The following is a 21,741-nucleotide window of genomic DNA, read 5'->3' as shown; positions in this document are numbered from 1 at the left end:
TGACCGTGTAAAACTTGTGTGCACGCAACAGATCGCAATTTTGAATATAATTTGTTAAAATGTGTCACATACTATTCTCTTGATCCACTGACGATGGCTGTTGAAAATGATTAAAATCGGTCTTCTATTTTTCCTAGTCAGCATACAACCGAACATGAACAGACATTATTTGGAACCTATATAAGATTAACAGAAATGCGTAATTATTAAAATTAATCACATTTAATATTCGCAATAGGTGTAGGGTATCATATGGTCGGCCACGCCCGACTATAATTTCTTACTTGTATTTTTCAATAAGTCGATTATTTGTTTATTTTCTTACAATAACATCGACTTTTTCAATAAAAGTTCGACTGTTGGATTATTCGAAAGTCGTTTTAAATACTCTTTTGTTTCTTTTGGTCCAGTACTCAAACGATGATCCCTACATATTCAGTGCATTGCGATGTTACTAGAATGGATGATATAAGGAGTAATTTTTATGAACATTTAATTTAATTCTGCTTACAATTGCAAATGATATGAAAGACCTCTGCTACATACGAATAGTACTGCTACAGAACACTCCACTCTTCGATACACTATAACTAGAACTGAACTATAAACTGAACTAGAACTGGAACTAGAACTGAACTAGAACTGAACTAGAACTGAACTAGAACTGAACTAGAACTGAACTAGAACTGAACTAGAACTGAACTAGAACTGAACTAGAACTGAACTAGAACTGAACTAGAACTGAACTAGAACTGAACTAGAACTGAACTAGAACTAGAACTGAACTAGAACTGAACTAGAACTGAACTAGAACTGAACTAGAACTGAACTAGAACTGAACTAGAACTGAACTAGAACTGAACTAGAACTGAACTAGAACTGAACTAGAACTGAACTAGAACTGAACTAGAACTGAACTAGAACTGAACTAGAACTGAACTAGAACTGAACTAGAACTGAACTAGAACTGAACTAGAACTGAACTAGACTAGAACTGAACTAGAACTGAACTAGAACTGAACTAGAACTGAACTAGAACTGAACTAGAACTGAACTAGAACTGAACTAGAACTGAACTAGAACTGAACTAGAACTGAACTAGAACTGAACTAGAACTGAACTAGAACTGAACTAGAACTGAACTAGAACTGAACTAGAACTGAACTAGAACTGAACTAGAACTGAACTAGAACTGAACTAGAACTGAAATAGAACTGAACTAAGACGAGTGTTATATTTTTTACTAATTATCAATAGAATCGTTCTTATAACGATTTTAAGTATACATTTCTGGTATATTCGACCGACTCATTTTGTATAGAAATCAAAAAAGTGTCTATATGATTATGGGTCTGTTCGTCTGTTTAATATAATTGTTTCAAAAACGGTACAGCATATGAATAATCACCGCAAACCCTAAAAATTTTATTCATTGTGTCGGCCTAAGGAACTAAATAATTTCGTCACAAAAATCACCAAACTAATTTAAGATTTACTAGAAATAGTAAATAATATCACATTCAAAAGTTACAATAAATGACAAGGATTACTTGTAGTCCAAAAACACATGATCGTATTTGTGTCATTTAATTAATTCATGAACTGATTTCAAAATTTTCCAATCAGCCTCCTCAAATGAATCACAAAGATTTATTGAATTTTAGTGTAAATTAAAATAAATATGAATTAACGTCAATAACAATTAAAATTCACTTTGTTATGAGGTAAATATTTCGATTTCTTTTTATTTCTTCCTTTTTTTGTAAATCACAGACAACAATAAAAACAAACTAAATTGAAATACTATTGAATTAAAATTTATATAAATTAAAACATTGCAATTTCTGAGATTTCTGTTTCTGCATCATCTTTACGATTTTGAAAATAAAAAAATAAAAAAGCATAAAATAAACAGAACAAAAACGAAGATAAATTAAGAGACAATTCGAAGAAGGAAAATTATTTAGAAAATGTAAAAATGCATATAAAAGAAGAAGATTCGAAAATTAATTGAAATAAAAGTTTTTAACAAAAATTTTCGAAGAGTAAATTTAGTCTTTGAACAGATATTGAGGCAGCAGCACGATAATTAAAAAAATAAATAAATAAATTAAAAAATAAACTTTTCGTTCGGTTAATTAAACTAAAATTTTGTATAAAAATGTTATAGAATATTGAAAAATATTGATAAATTTAAGTAAAACGGGTTTCATTATAATTAAAAAATTCTCAACGAACTTTCTTTATCAAAGTAAAATTTAATTTATTTTATATTAAAATAAAATTAAATAATTTTACATAACATTTGTCAAAAAAAGGAATATATTTGAAAAATTGCCTTAAGAGCTTTTGTCTGTTTTTTAAATAAAATTATATAATTTTATCAAAAGTTCAAAAAAAAAAAAAAAAAAATGGATTCGGACAAAGTTGTACGGGCCATGGCGCGTTGGTGGCAGGTAAATTAATTTATTTAATTATTTTTTGTTTGTTTATGTATTTTTAATTTTTATGTAAATTTTGTTGCATCCATTCATCCATCCATGCCCCCATGTATAGAATACACTCCTACTTTTACAGAATATTTTCGAACTTGTACACACCCCTTTCGTTAGACATTTATAAATTAAATAATATTGTTAAAATTTTATTTATTTTTTTTGTTTTTGCAGTTATTTTTTTTTTGCTTAATTTACAAAAGCAGCTGTAGGATCCTAAAAATAGATTTAAAATATTTAACTAAAGAAAAATCGTAGGAAAATAATATTTAATTTTCAAAATATTTTTGTTTAAATGTGCGAAATAATAAGTCAAGCATTAAAATTCTAATATTTTGAATACATATTGTCATAATCTTGTTTAACACCATTTAAACCAATAAACACATTATTAATAAACAATATTTCGGTTCAAAAGAGAACTTAATTCAATCTTAACTATAACTTATTTAAAATAGAACTAGAACTTAACGAGAATTGAAACAGAACCGAATTGGAATAGAACTATGAATAGGCAACCCGAACTTTCCCGATTGATAAAGCTAGTAAATCTCGTTTATCGAAAATCAATTAACCACTGCCCAAACTGAAAGGATTGTCGGTAACCATGCCAAAAATATTATTTCTATTGCACATTTTAGTGGAGTTAGGAGGATCACAACGTTAATAAGTCTTGTGGGCCAAATTACGTCGCTGGTCTTGAATCAGTATTTTTTGACGGAATCTCATCCGCTAATATTTATAGCGTGCTATAATATTCCGAAGCAATTTCAGTATGCTGAAAAATTACAAATCCAATTACTAAAAGGAAGAGTCCAACAGCTTCTAATATCATTCTAATATACTGTTAAAAATTGGTTCTGCACTTTCCACTCACTTGCGATGTAAGCAAGATGTATGATTTTAACAGAATTTTGACAAACAATAATTCCTCTATTATCCATCCCATAATCCATTCTCTTAGTTAAATCATGATTCAGTCTATGAGTATGGGTAATCCAATGAGTGCTAGTCGAAAGACAAAAATAAACTAGAACTGAACTAGAACCAAACTAGAACTGAACTAGAACTGAACTACAACTGAACTAGAGCTGAACTAGAACTGAACAAGAACTGAACTAGAACTGAACTAGAACTGAACTAGAACTGAACTAGAACTGAACTAGAACTGAACTAGAACTGAACTAGAACTGAACTAGAACTGAACTAGAACTGAACTAGAACTGAACTAGAACTGAACTAGAACTGAACTAGAACTGAACTAGAACTGAACTAGAACTGAACTAGAACTGAACTAGAACTGAACTAGAACTGAACTAGAACTGAACTAGAACTGAACTAGAACTGAACTAGAACTGAACTAGAACTGAACTAGAACTGAACTAGAACTGAACTAGAACTGAACTAGAACTAAACTAGAACTGAACTAGAACTGAACTACAACTGAACTAGAGCTGAACTAGAACTGAACTAGAACTGAACTAGAACTGAACTAGAACTGAACTAGAACTGAACTGAACTGAACTAGAACTGAACTAGAACTGAACTAGAACTGAACTAGAACTGAACTAGAACTTAACTAGAACAGAACTAGAACTAGAACAGAACTAGAACAGAACTAGAACTGAACTAGACTGAACTAGAACTGAACTAGAACTGACTAGAACTAGAACTGAACTAGAACTGAACTAGAACTGAACTAGAACTGAACTAGAACTGAACTAGAACTGAAACTAGAACGAACTAGAACTAGAACTGAACTAGAACTGAACTAGAACTGAACTAGAACTGAACTAGAACTGAACTAGAACTGAACTAGAACTGAACTAGAACTGAACTAGAACTGAACTAGAACTGAACTAGAACTGACTAGAACTGAACTAGAACTGAACTAGAATGACTAGAACTAACTAAACTGAACTAGAACTGAACTAGAACTAGAACTAGAACGAACTAGAACTGAACTAGAACTGAACTAGAACTGAACTAGAACTGAACTAGAACTGAACTAGAACTGAACTAGAACTGAACTAGAACTGAACTAGAACTGAACTAGAACTGAACTAGAACTGAACTAGAACTGAACTAGAACTGAACTAGAACTGAACTAGAACTGAACTAGAACTGAACTAGAACTGAACTAGAACTGAACTAGAACTGAACTAGAACTGAACTAGAACTGAACTAGAACTGAACTAGAACTGAACTAGAACTGAACTAGAACTGAACTAGAACCGAACTAGAACTGAACTAGAACTGAACTAGAACTGAACTAGAACTGAACTAGAACTGAACTAGAACTGAACTAGAACTGAACTAGAACTGAACTAGAACTGAACTAGAACTGAACTAGAACTGTACTAGAACTGTACTAGAACTGAACTAGAACTGAACTAGAACTGAACTAGAACTGAACTAGAACTGAACTAGAACTGAACTAGAACTGAACTAGAACGGAACTAGAACTGAACTAGAACTGAACTAGAACTGAACTAGAACTGAACTAGAACTTGACTAGAATGAACTAGAACTGAACTTAGAACTGAATAGAACTGAACTAGAACTGAACTTAGAACTGACACTAGAAACTGAACTAGAACTGAACTAGAACTGAACTAGAACTGAACTAGGAACTGAACTAGAACTGAACTAGAACTGAACTAGACTGAACTAGAACTTGAACTAGAACTGAACTAGAACTTTGAACTAGAACTGAACTATAACTGCAACAGAACTTGCAACTAGGAACTGAACTAGAACTGAACTAGAACTGAACTAGAACTGTAACTAGAACTGAACTAGAACTGAACTAGAACTGAACTAGAACTTGAACCTAGAACTGGAACTAGAACTGAAACTAGAACTGAACTAGAACTGAACTAGAACTGAACTAGAACTGAAACTAGAACTGAACTAGAACTGAACTAGAACTGAACTAGAACTGAACTAGAACTGAACTAGAACTGAACTAGGAACTGAACTAGAACTGAACTAGAACTGAACTAGAACTGAACTAGACTGAACTAGAACTGAAACTAGAACTGAACTAGAACTGAACTAGAACTGAACTAGAAACTAACTGACTAGAACTGAGAACTGAACTAGAACTGAACTAGAACTGAACTAGAACTGAACTAGAACTGAACTAGAACTGAACTAGAACTGAACTAGAACTGAACTAGAACTGAACTAGAACTGAACTAGAACTGAACTAGAACTGAACTAGAACTGAACTAGAACTGAACTAGAACTGAACTAGAACTGAACTAGAACTGAACTAGAACTGTAGTAGAACTGAACTAGAACTATATTAAATTCTAGACGAGGAAAAGGAAAAAACCAAAAAAAAAAAATAAATAATTTGATTTTGGCCTATTCAGATTACTTTTAACCCACTGTATACGATTTAAGAAAAAGTTTTGTTTTAAGTTTTGTTAAAAAAGAAAGCATCCTCTTAATATAGATGCAAATCGTTTCATTCTAGATATGCAATCCAATTTAATAATATGTTTTGATAACTATTTCGCAAAAAATTCTGAATCAAATAAGCTTTTTTTTTTAAATTCAACGAAACGGTTTTAAAGCGCCTTTTTTCATTCATTCTTTGTAATAATTTAATTGTAAGAATAAGAATTAATTTTATAAAACTCCAAAAAATTACGCATTAGCTTGATAAAAGTTTTAGTCTCAGCAATTAAAAAGTGTACAAGTTTGATCTAATTTAAAAAGAATTACTCATAATTTTTAAAATAAATAGACATACAAACGGTTGTCGCAAGTGTTAAATAATTGTGACGAATAAAAAATTGTCACCAAGAAAACACCACAATTTAAGTTTTATCTATTATTGCGTACATGGACTAAAGCCAAATAAAATTGCGAAGAAAAAGACAAAAAAAAAAAACAACAACAAAAATAAAATTAAAAAGATACGGCAGATTAAAAATTATGCAAAATTTATATTATTTTAAAAAAATATTAAATAAATAAAAAAATTCTATGTAATTTCTTTAATTAAAATTTTAAAAATATTGTTTACTTCAGTTCCTTTAAATAAAAAATTTTGAAAATATTTAAAACTTTGGCGCCATTTAGTCACTGACGTATAAGATTTTTTCACTGTCTCTATCTCTCTCTTTCTGTCTTGTTTTTGTTGTTATTTTCAGCACGTGCAATACGCCAACAATTTGTTTTAAAATTAGACATTACAGTGGTACAAAACATCATTGTTTTTTTTTTTATTTAATATTATTGTTGTTTTCGTTGTTGTTGTTGTGCATACCTTAGACAGAAGCAATTTTCTTTTTATCTTAAAATTGTGTGTATTTTTTGAAAATTTATTTTAAGAAAATAACAAAACAAGTAAACTTGAACTTTTAAAATTAAAGAACAAAGTCCGAAATTTGTTATTTTTTATAAAAAAAAATGTTTTAAAGAATTTCATTGTTTCTTAATCGATTTAAAAGAAATTAAAAAAGAAGGAAGTACTTAGGAGGAAGCAAAAATATAAATTAGTTTAGATTTCTTTTTTAGCAAATTGTTAATTTAAATAAACAAATATGCACAGTGGTATAGTTCAAAAAAATTAAGAATTTTTAATTTATTTCTTGTTTAAATTATCAAGATAATAATTTATTATTTTTATTTTACAGACTGTCAGCCAGGAAGATAGTGATCCAAATGCCCGCAATCCCATGCTGTATGATCCACTCCAAGATGGCGTGGTTAAAACTTCTAAGAAAATGCAATATGTGGCTGCCCTGATAGGTGAGTTGTGGAAAACTAAAGCATAATAAAAACCTCAAATAATATATCACCACTACTTTTTACAGTGTGTCTTGGTGCCGTCTCAGCGGGTACAGCACTTGCCTGGACCTCACCCGTTCTACCACAAATCAGTGCTCCTGATACGAGTACAAATACAACAGTTAGTAATTCAACCGATACTAATACGTCAGAATTACAATTGACGCTAAGCCAACGTAAGTCAAATGCATTAATGCGGAAAATATGAACAAAAATAAATTTATTGTTCAATTTAACTGTGATTAAATTTTCAAGTGTCAACCAAATACTATAATGATTTCAATGCCTCAATTAAAGTATTACATAGAAACTTTTGTTTGTAAATACTTTTCAAGTGATTACACATTATTATACCCTACACTATTTTATTGGAGAGAATCAGTATTACTCCAATTTTGTAAATTATCAAAAGTAATTCTAGCAAATTGTATTTATAGAAAAGATCACCTGTTTCTGATCAAATTTTCTATAGAAAAGATTATCATTTACTAATCCATTTTCCTTTCGAAAAGGACATCAGTTTTTGATTAAGAAAAAGTATTCCAAAGATCACCAGTTTCTGAGAAAATTTTCTTAAGAAAAGATCATTAGTTCCTGATTCCTGTAAAAGAGATCGTCAGTTTCTTATCAATTTTCTATAGACAACATCATCCGTTTCAGATTAACTTTTTTATAAAAAATCGTCAGTTTGTGACCAACTTCTAATTAAGAAAGATCATCAGTTTCTGATGAACTTTTCTATAGAAAAAGTTCATCAGATTCTTATTAACTTTTCCCTAGAAAAGATCATCAGTTTCTTTAGAAACTTTTCTATGGAAAAGATCATCAATCTCTGACCAACTTTTCTAGAGTAAAGATCATTAGTCTCTGATCAACTTTTCTATAGAAAAGATCATCAGTCTCTGATCAACTTTTCTATAGAAAAGATCATCAGTCTCTGATCAACTTTTCTATACAAAAGATCATCAGTCTCTGATCAACTTTTCTATACAAAAGATCATCAGTCTCTGATCAACTTTTCTATACAAAAGATCATCAGTCTCTGATCAACTTTTCTATAGAAAAGATCATCAGTCTCTGATCATCTTTACTATAGAAAAGAGCATAAGTCTCTGATCATCTTTTCTATAGAAATGATCATCAGTCTCTGATCAACTTTTCTATAGAAAAGATCATCAGTCTCTAATCAACTTTTCTATAGATAAGATCATTAGTCTCTGATCAACTTTTCTATAGAAAAGATCATCAGTCTCTGATCAACTTTTCTATAGAAAAGATCATCAGTCTCTGATCAACTTTTCTATAGATAAGATCATCAGTCTCTGATCATCTTTTCTATATAAAAGATCATCAGTTTCTGATCAACTTTTCTATACAAAAGATCATCAGTCTCTGATCAACTTTTCTATAGAAGAGATCATCATTCCCTGATCAACCTTTCTATAGAAAAGATCATCATTCTCCGATCAACTTTTCTATAAAAAATATCATCATTCTCTGATCAACTTTTCTATAGAAAAGATCATCATTCTCCGATCAACTTTTCTATTGAAAAGATCATCAATCTCTTAACAATCTTTCTATAAAAAGATCATCATCATTTCTATTGAAAAAATCATGAGTTTCATATGAATTCTTCTATCACCTTCTCTTAAGAATATATTATCAGTTTCTGATCAACTTTTCTATAGAAAATATCATCATTCTCCGATTACCTTTTCTGTAGAAAAGATCATTAGCCTCTGATCAATTTTTCTATAAAAAGATCATCAGTCTCTGATCATCTCTTCTATAGAAAAGATCATCAATCTCTTATCAACCTTACTAAGAAAATATCATCAATCTCTGATTAACCTTTCTATAAAAAAGATCATTAGTTTCTTATGAACTCTTCTATAAACTTTCCATGACGATCGGTCCTAGCCCCCACATTAAACATCCGTACATAGTCGGTTATGGCCGTCTATACTTTCATAATTGTTTTTGTTCGATTTTTTTTAAATCACAGTCCAAATAAAATTTCTAGGATTTGAACTGTACAGTATTGCAATTGATGAGTTTTGTTTGCAGAAGTGTTAAGTTCCCTTATACTTGCACTTGAGTTGTGTTGAATTGTGGATGATGTTATAAATGTAAACTTGATATTAAATAAATAAATTTGCTCGTTTTGGATTTTTCATTACTACCGTAGTACACATATACATACATGCATACTTTATACATTAAACTATAATTTTCTTTTATATTAAATTAACGTAATGCAATTCTAGTGTTACTATTATTTAACTATTAAACAGAGTATTAAAGTTATGCATACTTCCATGAAATCTATTGGAACTTAGTATTTTTTTAAAGAACTCATTCTTTTAGTTTTCCACTGACATGTGTGAACACTTCAAATTATAGTACTTTGCCGTAAATAACATGCAACACTATTGCAACGCGTGTTTATGATTTACGTACGACTTTTTCTAACTGAATCATTGGTAATGTGTTAAGTGAAGTGTTGATTTATCGCAAAAAAATCTTAATTTTTAATTTCAATTAATGTTTGAAGTATGTAAATAGAATACTAGGGTAAAAATAAACACAAATTAAACAAATATTTATGTTTTAGGGCGCCTAGTTGGAAGAAAGAAATCGTTTATAACCTCTAATACAAATAGTTTTGTAAGTGTTAAAACTGAATTGTTTAGTGGCTCTTAAGGTATTTCCGAAATTATGAATCAGTTTAATTTAAAAACTATTAGTATTAAATATGCATAACCGGATGTGATGGTATTGGTAATGAACAACAATTTGATCTCACACCCTTCTTAAAGTATACCAATCGACAGATTTCGAATCTCGGGTTTAAGGTATATTCATGTGTAAAATTAGCTTACGATTTCAGTCCTCTTGCTACTTTAACAAGTTATAGTGCTTCGGATATTCTTCAATACCTAGTTTTTATATATATATATATGGGGATTTCATGTTAAATGACCCAACTTTTGAAACCAATATTTTACGATAGGGATGAAATTCGCTACATATCCCACTCACATCCCACTAAGCGACCAAAAAGCCGTTTTTATCTCTGGATGGAAAGTATTGCGACAAAATCTGTTATTGTTTTAGGAATTCTGCTTATATTTCCGTTATTTGTGGACCGATTTTAAAAAGGAAACTTCTCGATAGAATGCCTGACAGAATTATTTGACTTCTAAAGATATCTTCAGAAAAAATTTTTAAACAAACATTCAGACGGACAAAAATTTCTCGACGGCTAAACGGCTGGAACAATTTTCCTGACATACAAAATAAGTATTTAAAGTTGCATATCTCAGAAACTCTAACACTTGAGTCCTCAAATTTCTTTCGGAGCCAATTTAGTAGCAACATGAATATCAAGGACAAAAAATGGGCGGACTAGCAATAAGGGGCGTGTCATCTTCCATATGAATTAAATACAGAAATTCATTTGGGAAACTGTTAGAGCTAGAATCATAAAATTTTACAAGAACAATTTGGGGATACAATTAGCGGACTATCTATAGGGGGCATGACACCTCATACAAAAATTGTTATATCTGAGAAACTAATTGATATTAAATCCCCAAATTTTGTAAGAACAACTTTGACATCCATGTAAACATTTGGATAATAAATTATTCGACTAGCAATAGGGGCGTGGCATCTTCCATATAAATTAAATATAGAAATTATTTTATCTGGAAAACTATTAGAAGTAGAATTATCAAATTTTTTAAGAAGAACATTGAGAAAAAAGGGCGTTAATTCATATGGGAGGTGCCAAGCCCCCATATGATACAAAAAAATCGTATATCTAGGAAACTATTAGAGCCAGAATCTTAAAATTTGTCATAGGTTACATTGAAATCCCAATTAACACTTGGCGAAATTACCAGGTAAGCATGGCAAACTATTAGATTTAGAATCAAAAATCGTAAATTTCTTATTTACGAGATCTGAATCTGAATGTAAATAAGTACTTTGAAGGTTAGAAGTTGAATATATCAGACATAAAATACATATAGAAATGCTTGATTATTGTTACTACATTGATATCGGTCCAAAGGTTCAAATCAACGTCACCAACTTAAGGCGTCCAAATTAATTAGTCATTTAATTTTTATCTGCATTCGACATAGGAAATTGCAGATAAATAAACAAATACTTTGGGTTAAACAAATTGTGCCAAAAATTATTTAATACCTATTAAATAAGTGGAAAGTTTTTTAGATTACTTTGTTGAAAGTTGATAACGGCATATCTTCATCAGAGTATTAAGGGAACTATTGACAAAACTGCCTCAAAAATGAGAAATCTATGTATCCATAACATCTATGTATATATAAATTGAAAGAAAATCATAATATAGAGTAAAAATGAGTTATTTTCTAAAATAAAGAAATACCTTAAAAGAAATTTTTAGAAATAATTTCCTGAAAATATTTCCCCTAAACATTACCCAACCTAGACAAGTGAATTTATCTTGAGCAGTTCTATAATTTTCCACAGTCAATTGCGATCTGAATAGTACTTAAAAATTTAATGAAACTTGAATAGTATATTTTTATCATTTAATAAATAGAATATGAAAATCAATCAAGGGTAAAAACCTTGATAATTTAATTAAATAACAATTCCATGAAGATTGCAAAATTAAACAAATGGCAAAATACAATAGTGACAATTGAAAATGTATTAGCAAATATGAAATGTAATCACGAAGTTATATAATAAGTAATTCGATGAAATGTTGACACCACGTAACTGACATATTCCCCGCACATACGATTATAATATCAAAATATAACTATTTAATCATAATAAACATTTAACTTTTTTTATAGAGACCTGGGTTAGTTCCTTGCTGGCTATAGGAGCCTTTTTGGCAGCTTTACCAACAGGTAAGTTTTAACTCTGAAATATAGCTTAATATGATAACACAAACCATATACTCATTCACTAAGTGAATAACTGGTTTGTATTATCTAAAAAAAAATCTATTGACTTACATTTTTAAAATCTATTTCTTTTTCAACCAGGTTATGTTGCTGATGCCATTGGTAGACGTTACACCGCCTTGGCCATGGATGTTCCTTTTATTGTCGCCTGGATTTGCATTATTTTCGCCAAATCTGCTGGCATGTTATATTTTGCACGTTTTACTATTGGTAGACACAGTTGTAAAATACTTCTATAAACCATTCTTAACAACAGATTGTTTTTCCTATTTCAAGGCCTGGCTACTGGCAGTTTCTGTGTTGTTGCTCCCATGTATATTTCGGAAATTGCTGAAGATAGTATAAGAGGCACTTTGGGTACTTTGTTTCAGTTGATGTTGACTTTTGGCATTCTATTGGTGTATTTGATTGGTGCTGTTGTCAGCTGGACCACATTGAGTGTGTTGTGTTTGATGGTGCCATTGGCTTTGTTTGTGGGCATGCTATTCTTGCCGGAGACCCCAACATATTTATTGAAGAAGGTAATTTCTGTGATTAAGAATATTACAACTTTCAGTTCAGTCCTCTGCAGTCTAGTCCATAGTCAAGTCTAAATTCTAGTCTTCTAGTCTATAGTCTTGTCTAATGTCTAGTCTATAGTCTAGTCTATAGGCTATAGTCTAGTCTATATCTAGTCTAAGTCTAGTCTATAGTCTAGTCTATAGTCTAGTCTATAGTCTAGTCTATAGTCTAGTCTATAGTCTAGTCTATAGTCTAGTCTATAGTCTAGTCTATAGTCTAGTCTATAGTCTAGTCTATAGTACTAGTCTATAGTCTAGTCTATAGTCTAGTCTATAGTCTAGTCTATAGTCTAGTCTATAGTCTAGTCTATAGTCTAGTCTAATAGTCTAGTCTAGTGTCTCTATAGTCTAGTCTATAGTCTAGTCTATAGTCTAGTCTATAGTCTAGTCTATAGTCTAGTCTATAGTCTAGTCTATAGTCTAATAGTCTAGTCTATAGTCTAGTCTATAGTCTAGTCTATAGTCCAGTCTATAGTCTAGTCTATAGTCTAGTCTATAGTCTAGTCTATAGTCTAGTCTATAGTCTAGTCTATAGTCTAGTCTATAGTCTAGTCTATAGTCTAGTCTAGTCTAGTCTATAGTCTAGTCTATAGTCTAGTCTATAGTCTAGTCTATAGTCTAGTCTATAGTCTAGTCTATAGTCTAGTCTATAGTCTAGTCTATAGTCTAGTCTATAGTCTAGTCTATAGTCTAGTCTATAGTCTAGTCTATAGTCTAGTCTATAGTCTAGTCTATAGTCTAGTCTATAGTCTAGTCTATAGTCTAGTCTATAGTCTAGTCTATAGTCTAGTCTATAGTCTAGTCTATAGTCTAGTCTATAGTCTAGTCTATAGTCTAGTCTATAGTCTAGTCTATAGTCTAGTCTATAGTCTAGTCTATAGTCTAGTCTATAGTCTAGTCTATAGTCTAGTCTATAGTCTAGTCTATAGTCTAGTCTATAGTCTAGTCTATAGTCTAGTCTATAGTCTAGTCTATAGTCTAGTCTATAGTCTAGTCTATAGTCTAGTCTATAGTCTAGTCTATAGTCTAGTCTATAGTCTAGTCTATAGTCTAGTCTATAGTCTAGTCTATAGTCTAGTCTATAGTCTAGTCTATAGTCTAGTCTATAGTCTAGTCTATAGTCTAGTCTATAGTCTAGTCTATAGTCTAGTCTATAGTCTAGTCTATAGTCTAGTCTATAGTCTAGTCTATAGTCTAGTCTATAGTCTAGTCTATAGTCTAGTCTATGGTCTAGTCTATAGTCTAGTCTATAGTCTAGTCTATAGTCTAGTCTATAGTCTAGTCTATAGTCTAGTCTATAGTCTAGTCTAGTCTAGTCTAGTCTATAGTCTAGTCTATAGTCTAGTCTATAGTCTAGTCTATAGTCTAGTCTATAGTCTAGTCTATAGTCTAGTCTATAGTCTAGTCTATAGTCTAGTCTATAGTCTAGTCTATAGTCTAGTCTATAGTCTAGTCTATAGTCTAGTCTATAGTCTAGTCTATAGTCTAGTCTATAGTCTAGTCTATAGTCTAGTCTATAGTCTAGTCTATAGTCTAGTCTATAGTCTAGTCTATAGTCTAGTCTATAGTCTAGTCTATAGTCTAGTCTATAGTCTAGTCTATAGTCTAGTCTATAGTCTAATCTATAGTCTATTATTGAAGAAGGTAATTTCGGTGATTAAGAATATTACAACTTTCAGTTCAGTCAGCAGTCTAGTCCATAGTCAAGTCTATATTCTAGTCCATAGTCTTGTCTATTGTCTTGTCTAATGTCTAGTCTATAGTCTAGTCTATAGTCTAGTCTATAGTCTAGTCTACAGTCTAGTCTACAATCGAGTCTATAGTCTAGTCTATAGTCTAGTCTATAGTCTAGTCTATAGTCTAGTCTATAGTCTAGTCTATAGTCTAGTCTATAGTCTAGTCTATAGTCTAGTCTATGGTCTAGTCTATGGTAGGTAGGTAGGTTGATAGGAGGATGTATACTACATCAAATCCGAAGAAATACACCTAGGCCACTATCGGGCCTGTTGTGCGCTCCAATTCAAGAAAAAAAAAAAAAAAAAAAAAAAAAAAAAAAAAATTGTTCACTGAATGTATTATTTTTCCATGTTCAGAAACTCAGTTTCCTGGACGTAATTCCTAAGAATCTTCCAATCGGTGTTGGTTAAGAATGTTATTTCTGGAATAACATCACTTCCAAGGTACTTGGATCTAACTTCGACGAATGCCTGACAATGGCAAAGAAAGTGCTCCAGAGTTTCACTGTCCTCTCCACATGCTCTACATTCGTCTGAATTCGCACGTCCAATTTTGTATAGATGTGCTCGTAATCCTGTGTGTCCACTGAGAATACGTACCATCATACTAACCTCAGACTTGCTCATTTTGAGAAGATTTCTCGTCTTGCTCTCATCAGGGTCACCCCATAGAATCTTTGTGGTTCTACCCACCGTTTCATTATTCCAAGAGGCCTTATGGGATTCTCTCATCCATATTTTTAATTCAGCTTTTGTTGCGTCGAATGGTTTTGCGTTTGTCAGGTTAACTACATCGAGCTCCCTTCCCTTTAAAGCTATTACATTCGCCCTTTCGTTGCCGACTACTCCCGAGTGGCCTGGTACCCATATGATGTGAACCTTACCTCTGGGAGAGTATTCAGTTAAAGCTTTCTTACAATCCAATACAGTCTTAGATTTAATTCTATCACCTGATATCGCACAAATTGCCTTCTGGCTGTCGGTAAATATATTAAGCCCTGTGGGCGCCATATTTATTCTAATCCAATTTACACATTCCGTTATTGCTCGTACTTCTGCCTGGAAGCTTGTGTTATGATTAGGTAAACGGTGGTATATTTCTGTTTCTGGGTCTTCAATATAGAACCCCAGACCCACTTTGTCCCCTAATTTAGAGCCATCCGTGTAGCAACGGATTCCTACTGGTATTTGCTCTAATGTTCCGCTTGACCAAGACATTCTATCTGGGATTAGCGTTTCAAAGTTTCCGACATATTCAGTGTCTGGTATGCGATCAGGCACGTCCGATGAATGTGTATAACCTTCCAATGTGTCCAGTATACATTGATGACGTGTCCTATAACCGTTTTTGGCCAGTTCGCCTAAAGTAAAGAGCCGTTCGGCTGTAAGCGCCGCCTCATATCTTATATATGTTTCAATGGGTGGAATATCTAGCAACGTTTCCAGAGCCTTGGTTGAAGTAGTACACATGGCACCACTTATACCCAAGCAGCATGTACGCTGAACTCCCTGCAGTAGTTTGATATTACACTTTTTGTCCAAAGCACTCCACCAAATTATTGAAGCATAAGCTAGAATTGGTCTAATTACACTTTTATAAAGCCAATTTGTCATAGTAGGACTAAGACCCCATTTCATGCCTATGGTTCTCCTACATATCGCCCAGCACCGATGTGCCTTGTTGATCCTATCCTCTATGTGGTGTCTCCATTTTAATTTCCGGTCAAGTATTACACCTAAGTACTTAACTTTGTCTGTCACCGGTATCTTCTTGCCCAAGAAGCAAGGTTCAGTATATGTAGAAATTTTTGTCTTTCTTGTGAAAAGACAGATTTCCGTCTTCGCCGGGTTAACATTGAGGCCTCTCGGTTGAGCCCAGCTCAAGGCCGTATTCAGAGCCTCCTCAGCTCTTCTACACAAGTAATTTGGATCCTTTCCCTTTAAAAGTATTACGACATCGTCTGCATAGCAGACAGGTCTAAGTCCTTTCTCGGTTAGGGTCCTTAGGAGGCTATTAATCGTGGTGACCCAGAGTAAAGGTGACAAAATGCCACCCTGTGGTATACCGCGAAATACCTGTTTCCTGATAGTTATATCGTACATCTCGCAGCTTATCCATCTGTTCCTTAGCATGTAGTTGATCCAGTTACGGAGCACCCGGTCAACATAAAACTGGTCTAGGGATTGGATAAGGGTATCAGTGTGCACGTTATTGAAAGCGCCTTCGATGTCAATGCATACTGCCAGTGTATACAGTTTGCTATCGAAAGATTCACTTATGTAGTGGACAACTTCATTTAAAGCGGTTTCCACCGATCGTCCCTTTACATAAGCATGCTGCTTATATTTAAGGTCATTGTATGGTATGCTGCTTTTAACCATGCTATCGACTATCCGTTCCAAGGTTTTAAGTAGGAAGGACGTAAGACTTATCGGTCGATAGGACTTAGGTGTCGCATAGCTAGGTTTCCCTGGTTTGGGTATAAATATTACCTTTGCACCCTGCCATTTAACTGGGGTATATGCCAATTTTAAGCATGCAGTGAATATCTGTGACAGATGTACGGAAACCAGTCCCGCCTCCATCTGCAAAAGTGCCGGGAAAATTCCATCCGGCCCTGCAGCTTTATAGGGAGCAAAGCTCTTGATTGCCCCTTTAACCATGTCAGTTGTAATAACTATTTCCGTGTTACCCTCCCCTTCCTCCAATATCGGTTCATCTATGTTATTCGATATACCGGGTGGGAAATGAGAATCCATTAGGAGTTTCATTGTCTCCTCCATATCCTCAAGCCTCCTGCCCGTGTCATCGATCATAGATTCCGGTTGGACATGAGTTTTGGATAGGAATTTTTTTATCTTCGATACGTCATTTACGCTATCTACCTGTTCACAGAAAAGTTTCCAGGAGTCTCGTTTGGCTTTTCGAACGATTTTCTTATATTCACCAAGTTTATTACGATACTCATCCCAGTATACTGCGGTCTTTTTACGCCGTGCCCGGTTAAATAGTTTGCGAAGAGTCTTCCCAAGGTTCCGGATCTCCCCAGTTACCCAGGGTTTTTCCTGGGCAGATCTCCGCTCTCGCAGAGGGCAGCTGTCCTCGAACGATTCAACCAGGGCACTTGTGAACGTTTCCACTTTGGCATCTATATCCTCTTTATTTCGACATTGAAAAGTATCCTGACCTAAACGGTTCTTTAGTAAGGCCCCGAACATTGTCCAATTAGTTTTAGACTTATTCCGAAACTTTATCGGCTTTGGTGGTGGCCTTAGTATTTTGAATCTTATGTACCGATGATCAGAAAAGGAGTGCTCGTCCGAAACTCTCCAATCCTGAATTTCGTTTATAAGCTCTTCTGAACATATAGTTATATCTAATACTTCTTCTCTGATTCTATTGACGAAGGTAGCTTTATTACCTAAGTTCAATGTTATCAAGTCTTTAGTATTAAAGAAATCCATGAGGGCTTGTCCCCTGCGATTGGTCTATAGTCTAGTCTATAGTCTAGTCTATAGTCTAGTCTATAGTCTAGTCTATAGTCTAGTCTATAGTCTAGTCTATAGTCTAGTCTATAGTCTAGTCTATAGTCTAGTCTATAGTCTAGTCTATAGTCTAGTCTATAGTCTAGTCTATAGTCTAGTCTATAGTCTAGTCTATAGTCTAGTCTATAGTCTAGTCTATAGTATAGTCTAGTCTATAGTCTAGTCTATAGTCTAGTCTATAGTCTAGTCTATAGTCTAGTCTATAGTCTAGTCTATAGTCTAGTCTATAGTCTAGTCTATAGTCTAGTCTATAGTCTAGTCTATAGTCTAGTCTATAGTCTAGTCTATAGTCTAGTCTATAGTCTAGTCTATAGTCTAGTCTATAGTCTAGTCTATAGTCTAGTCTAGTCTATAGTCTAGTCTATAGTCTAGTCTATAGTCTAGTCTATAGTCTAGTCTATAGTCTAGTCTATAGTCTAGTCTATAGTCTAGTCTATAGTCTAGTCTATAGTCTAGTCTATAGTCTAGTCTATAGTCTAGTCTATAGTCTAGTCTATAGTCTAGTCTATAGTCTAGTCTATAGTCTAGTCTATAGTCTAGTCTATAGTCTAGTCTATAGTCTAGTCTATAGTCTAGTCTATAGTCTAGTCTATAGTCTAGTCTATAGTCTAGTCTATAGTCTAGTCTATAGTCTAGTCTATAGTCTAGTCTATAGTCTAGTCTATAGTCTAGTCTATAGTCTAGTCTATAGTCTAGTCTATAGTCTAGACTATAGTGTAGCCTATAGTCTAGTCTATAGTGTAGTCTATAGACTAGACTATAGACTATAGTCTAGCCTATAGTCTATAGTCTAGTCTATAATCTAGTCTATATTCTACTTTATAGTCTATTCTATAGCCTATTTTATCAGTAGTATTGTTCGTAGGAGATTAACCCACATATTCAGAATATTTTTTTTTATTTTAAAAAAGCTATTTACTTCTTTGACGAAGTTTTAAGAAGTCTTAAAACATGGTCCGTAATCGGAACATTTATTTTTTACTCGAAAATCGTAACAATTTTATTTCCCTCGCTTTCTATTTCCAGGGTCGTCGTGGTGATGCTGCTTTATCTCTTAAATTTCTCTGGGGTCGTTATTGTGATTCACGCTCGGCCATTCAACAAATTCAAGCAGAATTGGATCAGGCCGGTAGTAATGTCTCATTTATGGATCTTTTCCGTATACCTGCGGCACGTCGTGGTCTGATCATCTCTATGCTGCTCATGTTCTTTCAGCAGTTTTCAGGCGTCAATGCGGTCATCTTTTATACAGTACCTATTTTCCAGTCAGCCGGCAGTACTTTAGATCCTTCAATCTGTTCAATTATTGTGGGTTTTGTTCAGGTCGTTATGACTTTGGCCTCGTCCTTTATGATTGAAAGAGCTGGACGTAAATCTTTGTTGCTTTTCAGTAGTACCATTGTAACCATTTGTTTGGTCATTTTGGGTGCTTATTTCAATATGAAGGATAACGGTAAAGACGTTTCTTCTTTGGGCTGGTTACCACTACTCTGTGTGGTCTTGTTTATGGTAACCTTTTCGGTGGGTTATGGTCCAGTGCCCTGGCTAATGATGGGTGAACTATTTTTGCCTGATGTTAAAGCCACTGCTGTGGCTCTTACGGTCATGTCCAATTGGTTTTCGGTATTTTGTGTGACAAAAACTTTTGGTTCCATGATCACCGCCTGGGGTTCCGATATGACTTTTTGGTTCTTTGCCTTATGCATGCTTATCGCCACCATTTATGTCTACACAATGGTGTTGGAGACAAAAGGCAAAAGTTCTGCCCAAATTCAAATGTGGTTGGGCGGTGATAAATAAACTAATGACAGGCAGAGATAATTTAGTTATTATTTTATTTTGTTTTAGTTGTAATAATTTATGTAATTTAAAGTTTCTTGTAGTCTATAGTTTAGATAAATTTTTAATTTGTATATAAAACAGCTTAACACCAAACTACAAATGAAATATATTGAAAAAAATGTTTAGTTTATAAAATGAAACCTCCCTACTAAATCGGAAATAGTTAAGTTTACTTGGTATACGTAATAAAACATTAAGGAAGTTAACAAATAAATTTTTTAATTTATGAATTTACAATGATTTTTAAAATTTAAAAAAAATTTTCCAAATGATTGTTAACATTTTGTTTAAAAAAATACATATTTACTTAATCTGTAGTAAAATACAAATTAGTTGTCTTGTTTAAATTTATTTTATTATGGAATTAATTTTTTTGTTGTTACTTTTTAAGTTATTTATTATTTTATAATTTTTTGTTGAAATATTAACGTATGTTTATTTTTGTTATTTATTAATTTATTAAAAAAAAAACAACAATAACAAACTGTAATGTGCAAATATTTACACTATTTTTAAGTTTATTGTTTAGTGAACAAATTTTAGAAAGAACAAAAAAAACTATGTAAAAGTTATTAATTATATTTACTTATTAATATGAATATTGAATTTGTAAAAATAAAGGAATTTTTATTTTGGAAAAAAAACGAAAAATAATAATTTAATGAGTTTTTGTCAAGTACTGTTGACTATAGACTAGACTATAGACTAGACTATAGACTAGACTGTAGGCTAGACTATAGACTAGACTATAGACTAGACTATAGACTAGACTATAGAGTAGACTATAGACTAGACTATAGACTAGACTGTAGGCTAGACTATAGACTAGACTATAGACTAGACTATAGACTAGACTATAGAGTAGACTATAGACTAGACTATAGACTAGACTATAGACTAGACTATAGACTAGACTATAGACTAGACTATAGACTAGACTATAGACTAGACTATAGACTAGACTATAGACTAGACTATAGACTAGACTATAGACTAGACTATAGACTAGACTATAGACTAGACTACAGACTAGACTATAGACTAGACTATAGACTAGACTATGGACTAGACTATAGACTAGACTATAGACTAGACTATAGACTAGACTATAGACTAGACCAGCGGTTCCCACCATTTTTTACTTCGCGGACCCCTTGAGGAATTTATTTAATTTCACGGACCCCCATACATATTTTGATGTCTTATTGTTATAAATAACACTGTGATACAAAAGTGAAGAAAAATAAAATGCAGGCGTTCTCATATACCAATTCTATTTCGTTATAGTCCATAGAGTACTTTTTAAGAGCAAAAGATGCGAAAAAGAGCCATATTTGAAGTTTTAAATTTGAAAAATCATAAGTTTAGTAGTTTTCATCCGATTTTCAAATCCGATATTTTTTCTAATGATACAAGTGTCTTTTAATCCAAAAACAGAAATCCAAAATTTATGGTCAAATGTCAAAAACTCACACTTTTTTAAAAAATTTTCATTTTCATCATGCTCTACTTTGACCATGAGGCAGTGAGTTCATCTTTTATTACTTTCCTGAAGAATCACATAAAGGAAGGTTTCTAAAACTTGTTATTTCATAAAAATCTATGAAAAACTGGATGATTTATGCCAATTTTTCTAATAGAATGTTTCTCGAATTTTTGGTTTTCTCCATACAAACATTTATATATAAACATTTTTTAAACTTGTTACAAAGAAAACCAGAAACATGAACGTTTTTGTATGGAAGAAATATGCTATATTTTTATAAAACTTAGCACAACTCAT

The 21,741-nt window shown here is 32.5% G+C and overlaps 1 protein-coding gene across 2 annotated transcripts in view; it reads left to right on the top strand.

Moving 5' to 3' along the window:
* LOC119603362 (facilitated trehalose transporter Tret1-2 homolog) overlaps positions 1-20,529 on the top strand; it is a 32,777-nt gene extending 12,248 nt beyond the window's left edge. Inside the window, exons 1-7 of one of the 2 annotated variants that reach the window (XM_037955369.1) lie at positions 2,032-2,456; positions 7,148-7,262; positions 7,328-7,477; positions 12,161-12,217; positions 12,356-12,484; positions 12,551-12,795; positions 19,143-20,529. In XM_037955369.1, coding sequence (XP_037811297.1) covers positions 2,412-2,456; positions 7,148-7,262; positions 7,328-7,477; positions 12,161-12,217; positions 12,356-12,484; positions 12,551-12,795; positions 19,143-19,916 — 1,515 coding nt within the window. In that variant the 5' untranslated portion in view covers positions 2,032-2,411 and the 3' untranslated portion in view covers positions 19,917-20,529. Of the gene's footprint in view, positions 1-2,031; positions 2,457-7,147; positions 7,263-7,327; positions 7,478-12,160; positions 12,218-12,355; positions 12,485-12,550; positions 12,796-19,142 lie in introns of those variants that run through there. The other variant, XM_037955370.1, reaches the window with a different exon arrangement.
* The last annotated feature ends 1,212 nt before the right edge of the window (positions 20,530-21,741 follow it).

The sequence above is a fragment of the Lucilia sericata genome, unplaced genomic scaffold (genome assembly GCF_015586225.1).
Source record: "Lucilia sericata isolate MDLA Ls3-8-SP2 unplaced genomic scaffold, ASM1558622v1 Contig000296F_arrow, whole genome shotgun sequence".
NCBI classification, from domain to species: Eukaryota; Metazoa; Arthropoda; class Insecta; order Diptera; family Calliphoridae; genus Lucilia; species Lucilia sericata.
This window is presented reverse-complemented; position numbering and strand designations above follow the sequence as displayed.